This window comes from Littorina saxatilis, linkage group LG9 (assembly GCF_037325665.1).
Source record: "Littorina saxatilis isolate snail1 linkage group LG9, US_GU_Lsax_2.0, whole genome shotgun sequence".
NCBI classification, from domain to species: domain Eukaryota; kingdom Metazoa; phylum Mollusca; class Gastropoda; order Littorinimorpha; family Littorinidae; genus Littorina; species Littorina saxatilis.
In genome coordinates, this window is record NC_090253.1 from 3319847 (window position 1) to 3340790 (window position 20944).

Genomic DNA, 20944 nt, shown 5'->3' on the forward strand with positions numbered 1-20944 from the left:
TGATGCTGAAACCGCCATCATCGAGTTGCCGGAATACGTTTTCAACACAATCAAAAGCACTGATTCAAAGCGGGAAGGAACACAGTCGATGGAAGCAACTTGGGCAAGGGGGGGGGGGGGGAGCGTAGAAGCAGGGTTGGTGGCAAGGGAGATATGAGACATGTATGATTACAAGCTTCACTGGATTAGCCTTTTGCCAGTAGAGACGGACAGCGAGACAGAGCAACACGTAAGACACAATGGAGGCATCTTCGGGAGAGGCGATGGTGAGGCAGGGGATGTGTGTGAAGAGGAGACTTCTGCAGGTTAACGATTCCGTGGAATCAAGCTTGTTTGGTTACGCTGAGGTGGGCAGATCCTACAACGGGCGTCCAGATGGCTGTATAAGCGGTTTAGGAGCGAATGTAAGTGGACATAGGCTTAATTACTTTATACTGGAAGAATCTGTCACTTTTGGGAATGACATTGTTTATCATACTTGTTCTAAGATGTATGTAACGTTTCACTGTCGTGATACAAAAGTACCCAATCATAATCTTATTTCAATATCAGAGTCATGAGTAATAATATAAAGTGTCCTTGGTAAGTACATTTATTGTTATTGCTGTACAACCTCGAGAATATAGTCATATGGAGTGACGAAAACAAACACTGTCTATGTTTGCTTTACACTTGGTTACAAAGACTTCCACACTTTATGTGTAACTATGTGTCTATTACTTATCTTACGTGGGTTTTTTTCATCTTTTTAAAAACAATTTTTCTAGATTATCTTATATAACTATAAGTGGTCGTTGTCTATGAATTGTTTTTAATGCTTGTATGTTATTTCTTACGAGAAAACTTTTTATATGTAAAATATTAAATTTTAATGTCTAATGTAAAGCGCCATGAGACTGCCATTCGGCCGTGAACAGCGCTATAAAAGAATGTTGTATTATTATTATTATTATTATTACTTTAACCATAGGGTATTATAATTTACAGGTTGTGTAAGAACACACATGGGGTCCTGATTTGGCCTATATGGTCCGCTGGACCCACAAAGCAACAACTAACTAGCAGTTGAACACTTTCGAAATGATTGCAAACTGTCCGACTAACAACAATCAGACAATTTATTTCGTGATATTTAAATAAATGATTAAAGTCGGCATGAATAGCAATCTTCTTGGGTAAAATCATATAAAACGGTGACAAAAAGGTTAGTGTTTAACAGGTGAACTGTGAATGTCTAAAATGTTGCTACACGTATTCCCATAAATACGATTATAAACGAATGTTAATTAATGTTTTAGAGTTATAAGCACTAATACCGAATACGTCTTCCACTTTACAATCGACATTTCTTTAAAACAAGAAGACATTAGTTGGTTCAATGACGTCAGTCCCTTGAATATGCTATTTGCCCTGGAGTTATCAGTCATTCTAAGGTTAACATTTAGTGCATATACACAAAACCACCATCACATTAAGATAATCACTTCCGTCTTCCCTAAAGCAGGAAGGGTACTAAAGTTAAAAAGTACAGATTCTAACAATCATCTCTTCCGCGACCCTTTAATAAATTGTCCTGTGGGGGTTAAAGCTCAGTTGTTTTCGCAGGTTAACGATTCCGTGGAATCAAGCTTGTTGGGTTATGCTGAGGTGGGCAAGTCTTACAACGGTCGTCCTGAGCCTTGGCTCTTTGTGGTGATCGTGATCATGCCGTCAAGATCTGGTTGCAGCACCTTCTGCTTTAAAGGCTCTGCCGTCTCCTTACCATCTTCTGGGCTGAATCAGGTATTGACATGGATTTGAAATATATATTCTGTCACAGAATTTGGGGTTCTTCTTTGAAAGTCGTCGACACTCGTAGACACAATGACAGATTATAGAATACTTTTGAAAATGAAAATGTGACTATACAATCTAAAACACACAAAAACACACCAAATAAATAAATTAATCAACTAACACACACACAAAGCCAAAGAAGACCATAAAATCACATGGCTTTCATAAGTAGGCGTTCCCTTTCTTTTTTCATTAAGTCGCTTCAACCCGTTTCCCCCTCCAAGCACAAATGAAATGTGTATGGCAAATGAAACAAAACAAAACACAAACCAATACCCACAAAAAACCCACAAATATAAACAAAATCGCAGTAGATAACAAACACCAGTGCAATGCCTGGCGAATTCATTGAAGCCAAAATTCCTTTTGGGGCAATGGAAAACAAACCACACACACAAAAACACACACACAAAATTAAACAACAACTCAGAAAATGACAAAGAAACATAAAGTAATTTACCTGGCGAGCTCCCTGAAGCCAAACTTCCTCTTGGATCGTTCCTGTGACTTGGGCTTGTCCCGATCCTTCTTCCACACGTGTGTCTTCCACGGCTCTTCCTGAAACACCATCCGCAGGTCATCTTACAGGCTATTCGAGCGACATTCCAAAGCAAAGCACAACAGCAAGGAGCAAAACGCTTCGAGGTATCACACCATGCCGTCTCAAAACTTTGCAAGCCGGATGAATTCCTAAAGATTTCAAGGTAAAACATCACACCGAAGAACAAAATGTTTCGAAAAAACACACCATGCCGTCTCACACGCTTTGGAAGCTAGTTGAATTCCTAAAGATTTCAAGGCAAAGCATCACACCAATGAACAAAATGCTTCGAGTTACCACACCATATCGTCTCACAAGCTTTGCAAGCCAGACTATACATTCTAAGGCAAAGCATCGCACCAATGAAAACACATGTTTCGTATGAACACAGTCTTCAAATCGTCTTAAAAGCTTTTTAAGCCAAATCAACATACCTGATACTCATAGGAAGGTTTGAGCTTGTAGAGCAGCATCTCTTGGTGAAAGACGGGGGTGAGGGAACCGCTCATGGGGGGTACGATCCATACCCAGTCGGCAGGACAACCTCCCCTCAGCCTCTGCTCGTTCTCCAGATGTTTCATGAAGGAGTCTGAGGCTGCGTGGTGGTCTGTGATGGTCACCCCTGAAGCCTGGTACAGGAAAATAATGCAAGCACAAATGAACTGAGAGGTGGTGAAAGTTAGATGACAAGGCGCATTATAGAAAGGACTAAGACAGAGAAAAAATAGCCATTGAAAAAAATCAAGAGACAAGACAACATATTCAGACAGACAGACACATACACACAAACAGACAAACACAGAGATACATTGACAGACAGACAGACAGACAGACAGACAGACAGACAGACACACAGACACAGACACATAGATACACAGACGTAGAGTGTCACGATCTAGTGACATAGACCAAGAAAGTGTCACTCAGTGGGGTGCCTTCTCTTGGTCAATTGCGACTGAAAGCGCCTGTGCGTGAGTCGGGGCTATACGGCAGAGTTTTGCTGAGAGCGCAGAGCACGGATTTTGTGGCGCACGGATTTTTCGGGGGTAATTCTGCTTTGCGAGGCAGAATTGTGGATAGCTGAACTTGATATGTGACAATGTCAGTCACGTGTTATTGTCAAGGTTGTCTGTCTGAGACACGGTAACTTGGCACTTGACACTCAGCGGCAGAAGAAGAAGGATCGATACAGCGGTTTCTAGAGTATGAGGGTCTTCACCGAATAGAATATTCGGGCACTCTAGAGGAACTTCAACGAGATATCACCTTCTCACCGCCACATGTTCGCTGAGGACGAGTCGTCAATCTTCCTTCGCCGTGCGATGGTCTTCGCATAAGTATTCGGCAAGGTTTTTTTTTGATGTTGTTGTCACTGTTGACGAACAGAGGCCATTCCAGGGAGGAAGCGGGTTTTGCTTCCATGAGAGTGCTACATTCATAGGCTGTTTGAGGTAATAAATCATTATTTAACGCTGTTGACGAGTCTGTGTTTGTGGAATGAAATACTCTCTGTTGTTCTTTCCAGGTTAGCGCATAATTTGCTCTCTGTGACGCTAAAATACTAACCTGTATATGGTTTTTGCAGGTAGGGAGAGAAGGACGAAAAATGGCTGTTTTGTTGTTGTGGAAAGTCCGTTTGTGCAGGCCCACGTGCTCGATGAGATATGTAAAGATGACATGTTTAAAGGTGGAGGGTGAGGGGTAGCTGACATGTTTAGTGCACCGATGCTTTCTGTTTGCAGCCTTTTCCTAACTTCTGTTCGGCTGCCTTCTGCGGGACCACGCTAACCAGCACACCGGCTAACCAGCGAACCGGCTAACCAGCTAACCAGCGAACCGGCTAACCAGCTAAACAGCGACTGGGTGCGGCGCCTGATGCCTCCACAGTTCCCTGCTTCGTCACCACCCTAACCAGCACTTCATTCGACGGAGCAGTTGTGGAGGCTAAAAGACTAATTACAGGCCGTCCACCCAGTGGCGAAAGAAAGCTAAGTGCACCATGTCTTATGCACCCCGTTGACCACCGTTGTCATTTATGCTATCTGTGATTATATTCGAGTAGTGACGACGTGGGGTGTGTGACACCTGCATGAACTAGCACTTTTGGAGCAGAACAGTCGTATTTTCTTATCTTTACACGGGATCAGCGTGTTACTATAATTTTCTATATTCTAACTCGCATTTTGTCAGTGACCATTGGTTTTTACGTTTTGTGAACGTAAAAGAACATATTTTGAGTGAAGTCTCGAGGGAGGTGGCGAGGTGTCTGAAACTTATACTTTTGTTGTCTCTATTAAATTGTATGACTGCGAGAGTGGATCGTGGTGTGGTTAGTTAGTTAGTAGTAACTAACCGTTTCATAATCACCTTAAGTGATATATTGAAACGTGACATAGAGAGACGGACAGACAGACAGACAGACAGACAGACTGACAGACACACTGAGAGCCAACAAACCAGCAACACAGCCAGACAACCATCATGCCAGACAAGCCAGCCAAGACAGACAGAAACAGTACCTGAAAACTGTGTAGAACGGCAATGTTGACTTCAACCAGGGCTCGATCTTTCCACAGAGAGGAACTCTTCCTGACATCCAGGCCCATGTTGACTGCCACTTTCTGCAATGAAACAACACAATCCACTTGCGGTTACACGGAGTTAAATCATGAAATAATTCCCAAGGCATAGTCTCGAATTTGGCCCGTGGTAGTTACGTCACATACTGAACCTGAAAATGAAAAGAGCGACCGTTCAAGATTCACTCAGAAGGACTGCCCCGGAAGGCTATAATAGCATATTATAGGTTGTAGAGAATATACCAAACAATAAACAAAATCAACCACACCTTGAACCTTACACACACCTTGAACCTTACACACGGCGGAATCGGGTTGTTGCCATCCCCACTATTCACATGCAGAAAGCAGACAGGCTTTGGAGTTTATGTGGGTGTCATAGCAGAGGGATGGTTCTATCTTAGGCCCAAAACAAATATAGTCTGTTTACAGTATCCCGACCGACCCTATTTTTTCGCGCGACCCTAGACTTGTTTTTGGCATTTGGGAAAAAAAAAGTCTTTGTTTTTTTGCAAAATAACTGAAAAATATGTTTTTTTGGAGAAAAAAAAATCCCGACCTACCGACCCTATTTTTTTGCCCATGTTACCGTAAACAGACTATTTTTTTGGTGGCCTTATTAAAAAAATCTGGCTCTGATATTTCAGATGGTGAGCGGAATCATTAATTAACACTGAAAAGACTGTGCCTTTAAGCACGCTTCGGAAACCAATTAGTAATGCCGAATGCTTGTCAAACGCAGCACCGCCTCAGATAATTTGAAAAGACGAGTCTTGTCTTAATGGTCGCTATAGTAATGATCGTTTGTAGGTTATCAGAAGTAATGGTGTATAATCTCGCTCAAATTTAACATCGACAGCGAGGATTAACATCTCTTTTGAATGTAAACAGGCAGAGGGGCAGGTAGATAAACTGAATGACAAAAAGACGCATGATTATGCAGAAAGACAATCGCTTAGGCAGACAGACGGACAGACAGAAAGACAGACAAACAGACAAACCAGCTAGGGAGAAATTAATAAAATGTTATGTCATTAGCTAGACCGACACAAAAACTGACAAAAACAGACCAAAGAATTGTGCTCTGAACGTTTGCAAAAATAAATAGAGGCCTCGTTCATTGTAGAAGCCCAAGCAGCAAGGCCGAAATATCATATTTGCGACTGTCCTTATAATCTTAAAGGCACAGTAAACCTCCCGTAAACCATCACAGAGCCCCCCCGAGCGTCTACATTCAGTACACCGAACGGGAACATCCTGGCTGCTTTCTGTCGAGCGTGAGAAATTTTCAAAGATTTTTTTTTCGTGGACTTGTTCCTCTACAACAATGGCGCCTCGTTTTGGTGCTGGACGGCTGTTATGAATATTCAATGCAGGAAATCACGCCCGGACAGTAAGCCTCCCGTAAACCATCACAGATACTTTCAGGCTGTTACACACAGTACAAACACGCTTCCATTTGAACGCTCACCAAACGGGAACATCCTAGGTGCCCTACGTAAAGAGCGAGCAATTTTTAAAGAATTAATTTTGCACATTGTCTCGAACACTTTTTGGACCCATCCTGAACTCAGGTCAAAAATTAGTTACTTTCCTTCGGGTCTCATTCTATCGATGTAAACTGGCAATAGCCGTGGATCGATGATTATCAGAATGTTTTTGGACCGTGGTGCGTTTTTGCGCTAGACCTAACTTTTAAAATCTAAATAATGAATTGACAGCTTGTTACACAAACATTCTTACAAAAGAATTCTTTTTTCATCAAGACAAGATCAGTACAATTCGAAGTTGTGAAAGTTTGAAAAAAGAAAAGCCCGGAAGCAGGGTCACGCAAGGGTCGTAGCAGACGACGGTTTATGCATTTCGCCGTTCCTCTCAACAGTCAAAAGCCATCGCTAGAGTTCTTGTGAACCACAGCCGTTTGTTTCGTGCATAAAAACGTGCTATTGTAGATAAGCTGACATCGAGTCGCATTCAAATGACTAACTGACGACTACATTGTGAAAAAGGGAAACTGGATCACACGGGTTCACGATGGCTCAGGGGTAAGATAAACCACGCAAAAATAAATTCTTTGAAAATTGTTCGCTCTTTACGGAGGGCACCTATGATGTTCTCAATCGGTGAGTGTTTAAATGAAAGGGTGTTTGTACTGTGTGTAAAAGCCTGACCGTATCTGTGATGGTTTACGGGAGGCTTAATGTGCCTTTAATTATAACAGTAACGAATCAAAAATATGACAAAAATACGTGGAACACTGAATCGAAATGCTAAAAATATAAGTAGAACACATAATGGATTCAAACGATTGGCCAGAACGGAATTGATGAGGTCGGGAAATGTCAAGAGTTAAGATTAAAACAAAACCTAGCCAGAAACAGAGGTTAAAAAAGAAAATATCAAATGAAATTACTGTCTTGGGCGCGACAAAAACAGAAACGAATACGACACAAAATAATGCTTTCTTTGACAGGGGGTCAAAAAATGTCAAAACATTACATCAACAGAAGCAAAAGTGTTCCACATTCCACACCATATTTCCCCCAAATATCCCACTCAAAAATCACGCTCTGGGAATAACTTGATTCGATTGGTTCGAGTCAACATCACTCTCATCGTTTGGCTCTCCACCGCGCGCCGGAAGTGAATTGCCGCCCTTGTGGCGCTGAGCACTTCAAGGGGAGGAAAGCATGTTTGCTCTTCCGGTCCTCCAGTTGCCTCCCTTTATCGCTGTCGTTTCGGTATTTATGTCGGAACGAGGCGCCCTTGAAAGCTTGAGGGAAAATGTATGGATTTTTTCTCTCACCACAAATCGCTCGATGTGTGAAACACAAATGCAGGGATTTTACTAATGAATCATGCTTTGTGAGGAGATCTGTTAATTACAAATAAAAAGGACACATGCGTGGCCACAGCCTTCAAGAAGTCTTGTTTCGTTTCAGCTTTAAAGAGCATGAAGAGTGTAAAGGTCTGGCAACAAAAAAAGAAAGATTCAAGGAACAGAACAACAGAACAGACAACAAATCAGTATTCTGTTTTCAGCGTCGAGGAAATGTTTGACAATAATTATTAAGATCTTTCCATCACTCTCCCTCTCTAAATGTTTAAATAGCGCTTCAGCATAAACAATTATTACAGAATCCGTATGCTCTCTCTCTCTCTCTCTCTGTCTCTCTCTCTGTCTCTCTCTGTCTCTCTCTGTCTCTCTGTCTCTCTGTCTCTCTCTCTCTCTCTCTCTCTCTCTCTCTCTCTCTCTTGCTACATGTTCGATTTCTACCAGCTTGTACTTATAATTACTTGCATAGTATGCATTTGATTTTATGAATAACCACATAATTATGTATGCTCTTCATGCCTCATCTTCATCATCATCATCATCATCATCATCATCATCATCATCATCATCATCATCGTCATCTTTATCATCACGTGCTGAAGTTTTCTGACCTCCTTTTGTTGGTAAACTTTTTAACTTTTTAATTTTTAATTTTTCAATTTTATCATTGTGTGTCTGTGCGTCCCAAGGACAGATTGTAAGAAAAGGCGTAGCGTTAAATCTTAATCCTTGTTAAATAAAGTTCAATTCAATTCAATTCAATTCAATTCTCTCTCTCTCTATCTCTCTCTCTCTCTCTCTCTCTTTCTTTCTCTATTTATCTCTCTCTCTCTCTCTTTCTTTCTCTATTTATCTCTCTCTCCCTTTCTCGCTCTGTCTTCCTGTCTGACTGTTTCTCTCTGTTTCTCTCTCACTCTGTCTTTTTAGCTCTCTCTCTCTCTCGAGCTAGAGAGAGAGAGAGAGAGAGAGAGAGAGAGAGAGAGAGAGAGAGAGAGAGAGAGAGAGAGAGAGAGAGAGAGAGTCGCTCGGTCAGTCTGACTGTGTACAACTGTCCTTGCACTGAGTTTGGTAATGAAATGGCCGGACGCGATACGGTGACAAGTGATTTGTAAAGGCCACAGTTTGCTGTCACTGTCTCGTACCCTGCAGTCCGCGCATCGGTCAGGGCTACTGATTTGAGACAGTGTCCTTCCGAGTGGAAGGGGGGGGGAGTGATGTCAATGTCTTCTCGTTTCTATTAGGGTGGCAGTGCAAAGAAGGCTTTGAAGGCGGTATGGTTCAGTTGAGGTGGGTTGAATTGATGTGGACGGGCGCAAAGAGGGTAAGACGCCGGCCTATCAAGCGGAAGGTCGTGGGTTTGAATCCCGGCCGCGCCTGGTGGGTTAAGGTGGAGATTTTTCCGATCTCCCAGGTCAACTTATGTGCAGACCTGCTAGTGCCTTACCCCCCTTCGTGTGTACACGCAAGCACAAGACCAAGTGCGCACGGAAAATATCCTGGATTCTTTCTTCTTGTCGTTCGCTGTTAATATCCTGGATTCCATGTCAGAGTTCGGTGCGTTATAGACACACAAAAATACCCAGCATGCTTCCCCCGAAAGCGGTGTATGGCTGCCAAAATTGCGGGCTAAAAACGGTCATACACGTAAAAGCCCACTCGTGGAAAAACATGAGTGAACGTGAGAGTTCCAGCCCATGAACGAAGAAGAAAAGAAGGAGAAGAACAAGAACTGATGTTGTGAGGCAGTAAGATGGACTGCGTCTTGTCGTCGAAGACCATCAGAGCATCCGTGCATCAGAAAACAAAGTTTAAGCAAACGAAACAAACGGCTGTTTACCGCATCAAAATGTGGACCGTTCCATGCGATATTTTCACTACTGTACCCTGAAAGACGACATAGTCTTACCTGCGAGGTGTATCTGTAACTTTAGAGCTCTGAAGTCGTCAGTGTACATGTCTAAGAAAAGTAAATTAGAACAGTAGAGGGAGGGAGAAAGACTGAGAGAGAGACTGAGAGAAAGAGAGAAAGAGAGAGGGCGGGGAGAGAGCGAGAGAGAGAGAGAGAGAGAGGGCGGGGGGAGAGCGAGAGAGAGAGAGAGAGAGGGCGGGGGGGGGGGGAGAGAGAGAGAGAGAGAGAGAGAGAGAGCCTGAGAGAGAGAGAGAGGGAGTGAGATAGAGGGAAGGAGAGAGAGAGGGCGAGGGAGATAAAGAGAGAGAGAGAGAGAAAGCGAGAGAGAGAAAGCGAGAGAGAGAGAGAGAAAGAGAGAGAGAGAGAGAAAGAGAGAGAGAGAAAGAGAGAGAGAGAGGAGAGACAGACAGACAGACATGCAGACAGACAGAGACAGACAGATAGAGACAGATCGCGAGAGACATACAGAGAGAGACATACAGAGAGAGACAGACAGAGAGAGACAGGCAGAGACAGTAAGACAGACACACAAGAAGACAGAGACAGAGACAGACAGATAGAGACAGATCGCGAGAGACATACAGAGAGAGACAGACAGAGACAGACAGACAGACACACAAGAAGACAGAGACAAAGAGTGAAACAGTCAGACAGATGGACTGAGAGCGACAAAGAGGACGACAAATAGAATTCAAACAAAACAAAGCTGGAGTCAAAATGATCAAACTCTAATATCAATCAACTCCCAGGGAGGTTAAACCACCCGTTGACAAGTCTAGCTTTGTCTGGCAGAAAAGGCAGACGGTTACAGAAAGCAGCATTGAGTGTGACGCCTCCATGTTCTTTACAAAACCATTTGTCCACCCCAGTGTACGGTGTCGCAGACCAACGAACCAGGCAACTGTCAAGAGCAGTTTAACAAAATAATTAGCTTAACATTCTGCGCTGGCGGTCGCGCCCGGAGCTAAAATGTTGCTCACCATTGGCGTACAGCAAAAGTGTCTGTGCAATTTGTCAGCAAAAGTGAAATTCTATGTTATATCGTCGCCCTTATCCCCCCCCCCCCGCCCTCAAAAAAAGAGAAAAGGAGGGTTGCAGCATGTATTCCCCAGAAGCGACGATGACATTGCCACAGACGAAAAGTACACCCAAATCGGGGTTGTGAAAAAGTCGCTTCCCTTTGTTTTCCGTTACTTTTCCATAGGAACACTGAGGCAAGCTACACGTTACATTGTAGGCTGGTCTCAGTGTTTCTATAAAAACAAGCGAAAGCAACTCTTCCATGCACAATCCATAAAAAAACCTTGTTATTTACGAACATCGTCTGTTCGTGTGGGCAATTCCATGGTCATCATCACAATTGTCCTAGTTCATCCTCGGACCGACTTCGCCGTGACACAGAGGGAAAATGCAATTACACTTGCTTGACCTATGATGAGAAGACGAGACAAAGTCATCGCCCTATTGGTCAATCCCGTTTGATTCTTTTGTATACTAATGCCAGATTTTTTTCACGGCTTGATAATTAATTGGGTCGGGGGGAAGGGACTGAGAGAGAGAGAGAAAAAAAAAGAGAGAGCGAAAGAGAGAGAGAGAGAGAGACAGAGAGAGAGAGAGAGAGAGAGAGAGAGAGAGAGAGAGAGAGAGAGAGAGAGAGAGAGAGAGAGAAAGGAAGATACAATGATAGAGAGAGATATAGGCAAACAGAGAAAGAGAGAGAGACTGAGACGGACGGAGAGAGACCATGAGATAGAGAGAGATAAACAGACAGACAGACAGACAGACGGACAGACTGACTGAAAGAGACACAGAGGCAGAAGGAGACAGAGAGGGAGAGGGGGGACCGAAACAAAATATCATGCACAGTCAACCACACACACACACACACACACACACACACACACACACACACACACACACACACACACACACACACACACCCTCCCTCCTTCCCCCTTGATTAACAACATCACGCACAGTAGGAGGCCACTTCATACAAAATAGGCCACAAAACCCACAACCCTCACACAACTTTATCCCATGAACACCCAGAGTTTTACAACATGGCGCCATATGGCAGCCCCGCAGCAAAAGGAGCCAATCAAAAGCTCGCCGTAATTCATACCCCATCTGGCGGCGGACTATGCGTGTCACGTGATTTACTGCCGGACTCGGCAAACCCAGGAATCGCCGGTTGATATGGAAAGCCGACACGAGGACGCTCGCAGCATATTTGTGGAATTTGATAATTAGCTTTCTCGACGCATGTTCATTCACAAGTCCGAGTCGCAATATCACGGTTAAGTTTCGGTGATTCGTATGGAAAGGCTGTGAAAGTGTGTTTGCGGATGTGAGGGGGGGGGGTGTGTGTGTGGGTGTGTGTGTGTGCCGGTGAGTGTGTATGTACGCGCGTGCGTGCGTGTGTGCGTGCGTGTGTGTGGATGTGACGTATGTCGGTGCGTGCGTGCGTTCGTGTGTACGTATTTCATAGTGCGCCTTCGTGCGTACGTGCGTGTGTGTATCCGCTGGCATACATACGTCTGTCTGTGTGCACAGTCTCCCTCGAACGTGTGCGCCAGACTTCACACACTCCCTAATTTGCGTGTCCGTGTTTGCGTGGAATTAAAATGGCGTCGCTTTATTTCTTTTTTCTCTCAATAAAGAGAAAACCGACACCGATTGCTTTCCATTAGCCGTGCTCGTGGCATCACGGAGAAGAGTTATTGCTAAACAGCGTTGACATTACCCGGATCGCGATAATAAAACAAAAGCGATAGCCCTAAGCGCCATTTTTTGCTGTATGATTTTCAAACCGCTTTTCACGTATTCATGCAAAGTATTAGCAAAGCGTCTCCCAAAAAAGCCAGGGTGGATTTATTACGAAGCTGTAAAATACGAGACAAATTAACTCCACTTGATTGAACTTGTCGTCTTGCCTGCTTTTGTCCACGTGTAAATCTAGGCGTGCTGCCATTACTTAATTTATTCAGCGGCCCATTGGTACTTGTTTCTTTTCTAGTTTCTTCTCTATTTTCTTCTCTATTATCTTTGTTTATTTCCCAGCTGACAAAGGAAGAAGAGGATGAAGAAGAAGAAGAAGAAGAAGAAGAAGAAAAAGAAGAAGAAGAAGAAGAAGAAGAAGAAGAAGAAGAAGAAGAAGAAGAAGAAGAAGAAGAAGAAGAAGAAGAAGAAGAAGAAGATGAAAAAGTCCCGGCATTCATTTTCTTACTCTTAATTACTGCTTTGCTTTGTACGATTGAAGGCCAAAGATTATCTGTGAGCAAAGCCGACTTTCTTTAATTAACTGCCGCAGTTTATAAGCAACAAAGAGACAACAAGCCTCAGCATTCTGATTTCAAGGAAAGAGGGGGGGGGTGGTGTGGGGGTGGGGGGTGGGGTGGGGTAAGCTCCCATGACCTAATTCACCGTTCATAAAACAATCCTCTTTAACAAGGAGCACTGTCAAAATAAAGAAAACCCACAATATATTCTGGCCGTTGTTTAAATTCGTCTATTTATGAAGGCAGATCAGTATCCCTTTTGTCACAACCTTATCATACATATTGATAAAGTCTGCGTTTCTGAGAGTTACAAAAGTAAATGCTGTAAAAACAAAACAAAAACTCAGCATGTAAAGTTCAGGTCCTCTGAAAACCCCGCATTTTATTGCACTGGAGAATGTCCTTATTTAACAGCACACGAACACCGAACAGGAATATTAACGCTACGCGAAGTCACAAAAAACAAGACAATACGAGTTTCTACTGACAAGACAATAAGAACTCATCCTTTGGGGTAAAAACTGGACAAGTTATTGAGGAGAATCCCCCCTCTCTTGTTTTTTCTCATACATATTGACAATGATTTGCTGGTTCTCAGTAATACCCGCTCCGTCATAGGACACTCTCATCCGGTTGATCCACGAGGTTTATAAAAGCGACGACGGCATCTTACAAATGGCGGCAAAATGAGGTTCAAGGAATCGCAGAGCAGCCATAAAGAGTCGCTTCAAAGTCACGAGAAGAGACGAAGTTACGACCCAAAGGTCGAAAGCACAACTTTCCGATTCCGAAGTGACACTCCAAACTACGAATGCAAAAACTTTCTTGAGCCACCGAACTATTCGCGCTATTCTTCGAAAAAATGGTCTAGTTTTTTTTAAACTACTGTTCAAACACCTACCTTGGAAAATGAATATGATACACTCTTTCTTTTTCTTTTCAGCTGAGATATGCATGGCATAAAATGACGTCGTTAGGGTTTATTTTCTTCGAAAATTATGCCGAATTGGCCATGAAAGTAACATCAATTAATTTTATGGACATTTAAGGTAGTCGTTGGTTTACCTGTCCGTCTTTGTGAAGAAAAACCACCTTTGACAATTCTGCCAAACCAACGACAAAGCTTTTGGCAATCTGAAAAAATGTTCTGCGTAATGAACACATTTTTGGCGATCTGAGCGAATTGTCAGCGATTTGAACGAATTTCCGGCGATTTGACCGAATTTTCTGCGATTTGAACGAATTTTCGGCGATTTGCTGACTACACATGCCTACACCAAACGACGTCCCTGAGCATAGAACCAGGAGAACAATGACGTCACTATTGATGCAGTCAAAAACACGCGCAGATGCTCAAACTTGCGGGGGCTACACATTCTCCACGACATCAAATATTGTACCCTGACTTACAAGAGAGTCCTCGGATCGCTTGAAAGTGCTTCGGATCTCGACAAGTGTGTTGATTCCGAAGCCGAACATTTCATAGCTCCAGAAACAGTCAGAAAAGCGCGCAGATTCTCACTCTTGAGGGAATCACGTAGATATATATATATATACACATTCCCTACCACATCAAAATACCTAGCGTTGTATAATAGTCCTGTGTTTTGCTAAAAGGAATATCGTACCTCAATATTATAAGTGCTGATATTGATGCAGATATTCAGACAGAAATACCCACAGCGAAAAAAAAAGCACACATGCTTAAACTTGAGGGAACTACATTTCAAATACTCTGAGTGTAACGACAATGTCCTGGGTCTTGCGTTAGAGTAATTCGGACCTCATAGCACGCGCTAATTGTGATGCAAACGTTTTCGTAGCAACAGCCTTATAGCCACACACACACACAAAACCACACGCGCGCACATGCTAAAACTTGAGGGAACTACTTTCTAAAATACTCAGTCTGAGTAACGACAATGGCCTGGGTCTCGCTTTAGAGTGCCTCGGACCCCGACTCACGCCCTGATTCCGATGGTGAAGTTTTGATAGCTTCATCATAGTGAGCATGATGTGCGAGGTGCTTTCATGTCGTTTGTATTCATGCCTTGACCGCGGGGCTTGCGGCCTGGGGGTGATGGGGTTTGTTAGCCCCTGGTTTTACGACACGGGGAAACGGACAGGGGGAGACAGTATGGGAAGTGTGTGTTTGGTTAGGAATTAGCTGATCGCCGGAGTTGGTTAGTGGGGAGGGGGGAGGGGGAGAGAGGGTTCGGGGGTTGGGTGGCAGAGGGAGAGAGAGAGAGAGAGAGAGAGAGAGAGAGAGACAGACAGACAGACAGACAGACAGACAGAGACGGAGAAAAAGAGCGACAGAGACAGTGTGTGTGTGTGTGTGTGTGTGTGTGTGTGTGTGTGTGTGTGTGTGTTTGCGTGTGTGTTTGAGAGAGAGAGAGAGAGAGAGAGCGAGACAGACAGACAGATAGAGGGAGGGGGGGCACAGACACAGACAAGAGTTGGGAAGAGAACTGTGCTTCATAGCACGCTTTACTGTACATACCTCTCTTCGTTTTAACTTTCTGAGCGTGTTTTTAATCCAAACATATCATATCTAAATGTTTTTGGAATCAGGAACCGACAAGGAATAAGATGAAACAGTTTTTAAAACGATTTCGGAAATTTAATTTTGATCATAATGTTTATATTTTTAATTTTCAGAGCTTGTTTTTAATCCAAATATAACATATTTATATGTTTTTGGAATCAGAAAATGATGAAGAATAAGATGAACGTAAATTTGGATCGTTTTATAAAAACATACTTTTTTTTTACAATTTTCAGATTTTTAATGACCAAAGTCATTAATTAATTTTTAAGCCACCAAACTGAAATGCAATACCGAAGTCCGGCCTTCGTCGAAGATTGCTTGGCCAAAATTTCAATAAATGTGATTGAAAAATGAGGGTGTGACAGTGCCGCCTCAACTTTTACAAAAAGCCGGATATGACGTCATCAAAGACATTTATCAAAAAAATGAAAAAAACTTTCGGGGATTTCATACCCAGGAACTCTCATGTCAAATTTCATAAAGATCGGTCCAGTAGTTTAGTCTGAATCGCTCTACACACACACACAGACAGACAGACACACACACATACACACACACACACACACACACACACACACACACATACACACACACACACACACACACACACACACACATACACCACGACCCTCGTCTCAATTCCCCCTCTATGTTAAAACATTTAGTCTAAATGTAAAAAGGGACAGAGAGACAGAGAAAAAGAGATGGGTGGGAAGGTAGCGGGGGAGGAGGGTGGTTGACGTGGTAGGGCGAGAGACAGAGAAAAAGAGATGGGTGGGAAGGTAGCGGGGGAGGAGGGTGGTTGACGTGGTAGGGCGAGAGAGGATATATTCATGAAGGGAAATAAAGCATGATTAATGAAGTAGACTTATTGTGGAATAGCCTTCAACGTGACCTTCAACGTGACCTTCAACGTGACATTAATCAAGGGACTATATAACAGAACCCATCACAAAACTACTTCAGGAAAGTCCGTTCTTTTGCCTGGATTTTACTTTAAGACTCTCCAGCTTAACTGTGGTTCTTGTGACCCGGTAGCCTGTGCAATGTGTTTTCCCCTGGAAATCTTCAAGCGCCGAACACATTTCAATTTGTTTCAGTATACCTCCCTGGCGTGTTCAATTGAATCTTTTCTTTCATTTTTTTCCCTTTCGTCTATTCAGCCCCCTTAAACTATTCTGTCAATGCCAAGTGAGAAGATTATATTAAGTCTTTGACATCCCATCATTAAAATTATACAAATTTGCTCAATATTGATAATATGTACTGCGAGTTGGATTTCGTTCACTGACCGAAGTAGTTTGTAATAAAGACTGAGACTTCTTTGATAAATAACTACCAATCATCTAAAAGCTTGTTGGAAGAAACAAAAGATGAACATCGCTCACTGATATTACTTTTGTTGCTTTACTTTAATTAAATTCACTTTTCTTTATTTTACAGATTTGACTTTACAAAAACAACTGGCTTCCAATGATAGAATTCCCATCTCTAAATTGATTTCTCTATAACTCCTTTAAAAAAAATTTGGAAAGTGAATTTATAACACGTTTAAGTGTAGACAAAATAAAACAATCACGACAGATATACAATTAAAAGACACATAAAAGAAATTAGCAGAGGAGGCGTTGAATTCGACATGAACTAAGTTAAGCTTACCATCCCGAAGAAGGCAGTAACGTGCCGAAATATTGATTATAAATATAAACGTACCTAACCTGGTTACTGGTGTGTTTTCTTTTTATTTAAATAAACTAAGTTATTCTATTCGTCAGATTAATATTTGTATGTCTGTCTAAACAATGGTCATTCTGTCGACGTACTCATGGATGTTTCGTTGCGTCTAAAATTAACACGTTCCATTTACTAACCTTTCCAAAACATAATTAGATACGTTTCTGTCGTTTATTTCAAAATGGTTTGCTTGTATGTTCACTATGAAGACCATTAGGTCGGTATACCAGTGTGAATGTCTTGTTTTGTTCACTATGAAGACCATAGGGTCGGTATACCAGTGTGAATGTCTTGTTTTGTTCACTATGAAGACCATAGGGTCGGTATACCAGTGTGAATGTCTTGTTTTGTTCATTATGAAGACCATAGGGTCGGTATACCAGTGTGAATGTCTTGTTTTGTTCACTATGAAGACCATAGGGTCGGTATACTAGTGTAAATGTCTTGTTTTGTTCACTATGAAGACCATAGGGTCGGTATACCAGTGTGAATGTCTTGTTTTGTTCACTATGAAGACCATAGGGTCGGTATACCAGTGTGAATGTCTTGTTTTGTTCACTATGAAGACCATTGGGTCGGTATACCAGTGTGAATGTCTTGTTTTGTTCACTATGAAGACCATAGGGTCGGTATACCAGTGTGAATGTCTTGTTTTGTTCACTATGAAGACCATAGGGTCGGTATACCAGTGTGAATGTCTTGTTTTGTTCACTATGAAGACCATAGGGTCGGTATACTAGTGTGAATGTCTTGTTTTGTTCACTATGAAGACCATTGGGTCGGTATACCAGTGTGAATGTCTTGTTTTGTTCACTATGAAGACCATAGGGTCGGTATACTAGTGTGAATGTCTTGTTTTGTTCACTATGAAGACCATAGGGTCGGTATACCAGTGTGAATGTCTTGTTTTGTTCACTATGAAGACCATAGGGTCGGTATACCAGTGTGAATGTCTTGTTTTGTTCACTATGAAGACCATAGGGTCGGTATACCAGTGTGAATGTCTTGTTTTGTTCATTATGAAGACCATTGGGTCGGTATACCAGTGTGAATGTCTTGTTTTGTTCACTATGAAGACCATAGGGTCGGTATACCAGTGTGAATGTCTTGTTTTGTTCACTATGAAGACCATAGGGTCGGTATACCAGTGTGAATGTCTTGTTTTGTCAAAAATTAAACGTTCTAAGTATACCTTTCTTGATTCATCAGGTTAGCAGTCTCTCTGTTTTTGGATGTTAACCTTTTTTTTAAAAATTGTTTCTTCTTCTTGAATTTGGAACGTAAGTCGTTTTTGTGGTTCAGATTGTAGCTTCTTTTCCCTATCTCCTCGTATGTCCCTCTCTTATTAAAACGTCACAGAAGACGTCAAAACAAGGGGCTTACAAGCAATGGCAAAATTTAACCCCAGACATTTGTGGACATGAATTGACCGAACCTTCGTTGTGTTCCTTCCTGGTCAAAACGTGACCAGCTTACTCGGTGTGTCCAAGTCCTGCCTTGCTTTCATCCCAAACAGACAGCCACAGACGTGCCTCTTACTTACTCCCACGTGATGTGATCTGTCTGATGTACGAATCAAATAACAAAAGGGAAGAGTTGTGAATATGGTTAACAGTCAGTGGTATGCAGAACCAGTTCTCTACCTTGCATTTTCAGCAGAAGTATTAAATGAACAAGTGACTGTGGTTTATGATTAGATCTGGCGTATGAATGAAATAACAAAAGGGGAAGTGTGTAAGTGTTCTAAATATGGTTAACAGCGAGTGGTATGCGATGCCAATCTGGCACCTTGGACTATAGCAGTGAATGAACAAGCGATTGAATAATGAACGAAATGAATTACAAAAAGATAAGTGGGTAAGCGTTCTGAATATAATTAGCCAAACAGTTAGTGCTATGTGTTGTCAATCTCCTGGCTAGTACTTTGGGCAAAGCATTGTGGTATTGAATGAACAAGCGACCGTATTATGTACGGATTAAATAACAACAAGTCGCGTAAGGCGAAAATACAGCATTTAGTCAAGCTCAGTCGAACTCACAGAATGAAACTGAACGCATTGCATTTTTTCCGCAAGACCGTACACTCGTAGCATTGTCTGTCCACTGCTCGTGGTAAACGCAGTGAAATTAACAATCCAGAAAAGCGCGGTAGCGGTTACGCTGAGGAGGATAGCACGCTTTTCTATCTCTCTATTCTTTTTAACTCTCTGAACGTGTTTTCAATCCAAACATATCATATCTATATGTTTTTGGAATCAGGAACAGACAAGGAATAAAATGAAATTGTTATTAAATTGATTTCGGAAATTTAATTTTAATAATAATTTTTATATTTTTAATTTTCAGAGCTGATTTTAATCCGAATATAACATATTTATATGTTTTTGGAATCAGAAAATGATAAAGAATACAATAAACGTAATTTTGGATCGTTTTATATAAAAAAAAATGTAATTACAATTTTCAGAATTTTAATGACCAAAGTCATAAATTAATTTTTAAGCCCCCAAGCTGAAATGCAATCCCAAAGTCCGGCCTTTGTCGAAGATGCTTGGCCAAAATTTCAATCAATTTGATTGAAAAATGAGGGTGTGACAGTGCCGCCTTAACTTTTACAAAATGCCGGATATGACGTCATCAAAGACATTTATCCAAAAAATGAAAAAAAATATCTGGGGATATCATACCCAGGAACTTTCATGAAAAATGTCATAAAGATTGGTCCAGTAGTTTACTCTGAATCGCTCTACACACACACACACACACACACACACACACACACACACACACACACACACACACACACACACACACACACACACACACACACACACACACACTACGACCCTCGTCTCGATTGCCCCCTCTATGTTAAAACATTTAGTCAAAACTTGACTAAATGTAAAAAGGTGGAAGTGGGAAAGCGGTCTGAAGGTTATGCGGTGCCAATTTCGTAGGTGGCACTTTTGACTTTAAGTAGGTGTAAACAAAACTAATTCAGAAAATGCAGGGTGGCATATATAGTACAATAGTATAATAGAAACACTTAGGACCACACACTATAATTTTGTTGTAGTATTGAATGAACCAGTGGCCGTACAACGCATGAATCAACTAGCAAGACGGGAAGCGGGTAAACGTTCTCAATGTGGGTAACAGTGAGTAACATGCTGGCTGACACCATCGACTATACGTTGTAGTATTAAAACAAGTCGCGTAAGGCGAAATTACTACATTTAGTCAAGCTGTGAAACTCACAGAATGAAACTGAACGCACTGCATTTTTTCACAATGACCGTAAGTCCGCCGCTTGTGCATTACGGAGTGAAATTGACGAGCCTGTTCAGCGCGGTAGTGGTTTCGCTGTGCTGCATAGCACGCTTTTCTGTACCTCTCTTCGTTTTAACTTTCTGAGCGTGTGTTTAATCCAAACATATCATATCTATATGTTTTTGGAATCAGGAACCGACAAGGAATAAGATGAAATTGTTTTTAAATCGATTTCGGAAATTTAATTTTGATCATACTTTTTATATTTGTAATTTTCAGAGCTTGTTTTTAATCCAAATATAACATATTTATATGTTTTTGGAATCAGGAATTGATGTAGAATAAGATGAACGTAAATTTGGATCGTTTATATATAAAAAATAAAAATTACAATTTTCAGATTTTGA

General features: G+C 41.8%; 1 protein-coding gene across 1 annotated transcript in view; it reads right to left on the bottom strand.

The window, feature by feature from the left end:
• The window catches only part of LOC138975082 (nitric oxide synthase-like), a gene marked incomplete in the record, with an annotated part of 233429 nt that overhangs the window by 33968 nt on the left and 178517 nt on the right, over window positions 1–20944 (bottom strand). Inside the window, 3 exon segments of the mRNA XM_070347731.1 lie at window positions 2297–2394; window positions 2812–3006; window positions 4897–4998. Coding sequence (XP_070203832.1) covers window positions 2297–2394; window positions 2812–3006; window positions 4897–4998 — 395 coding nt within the window.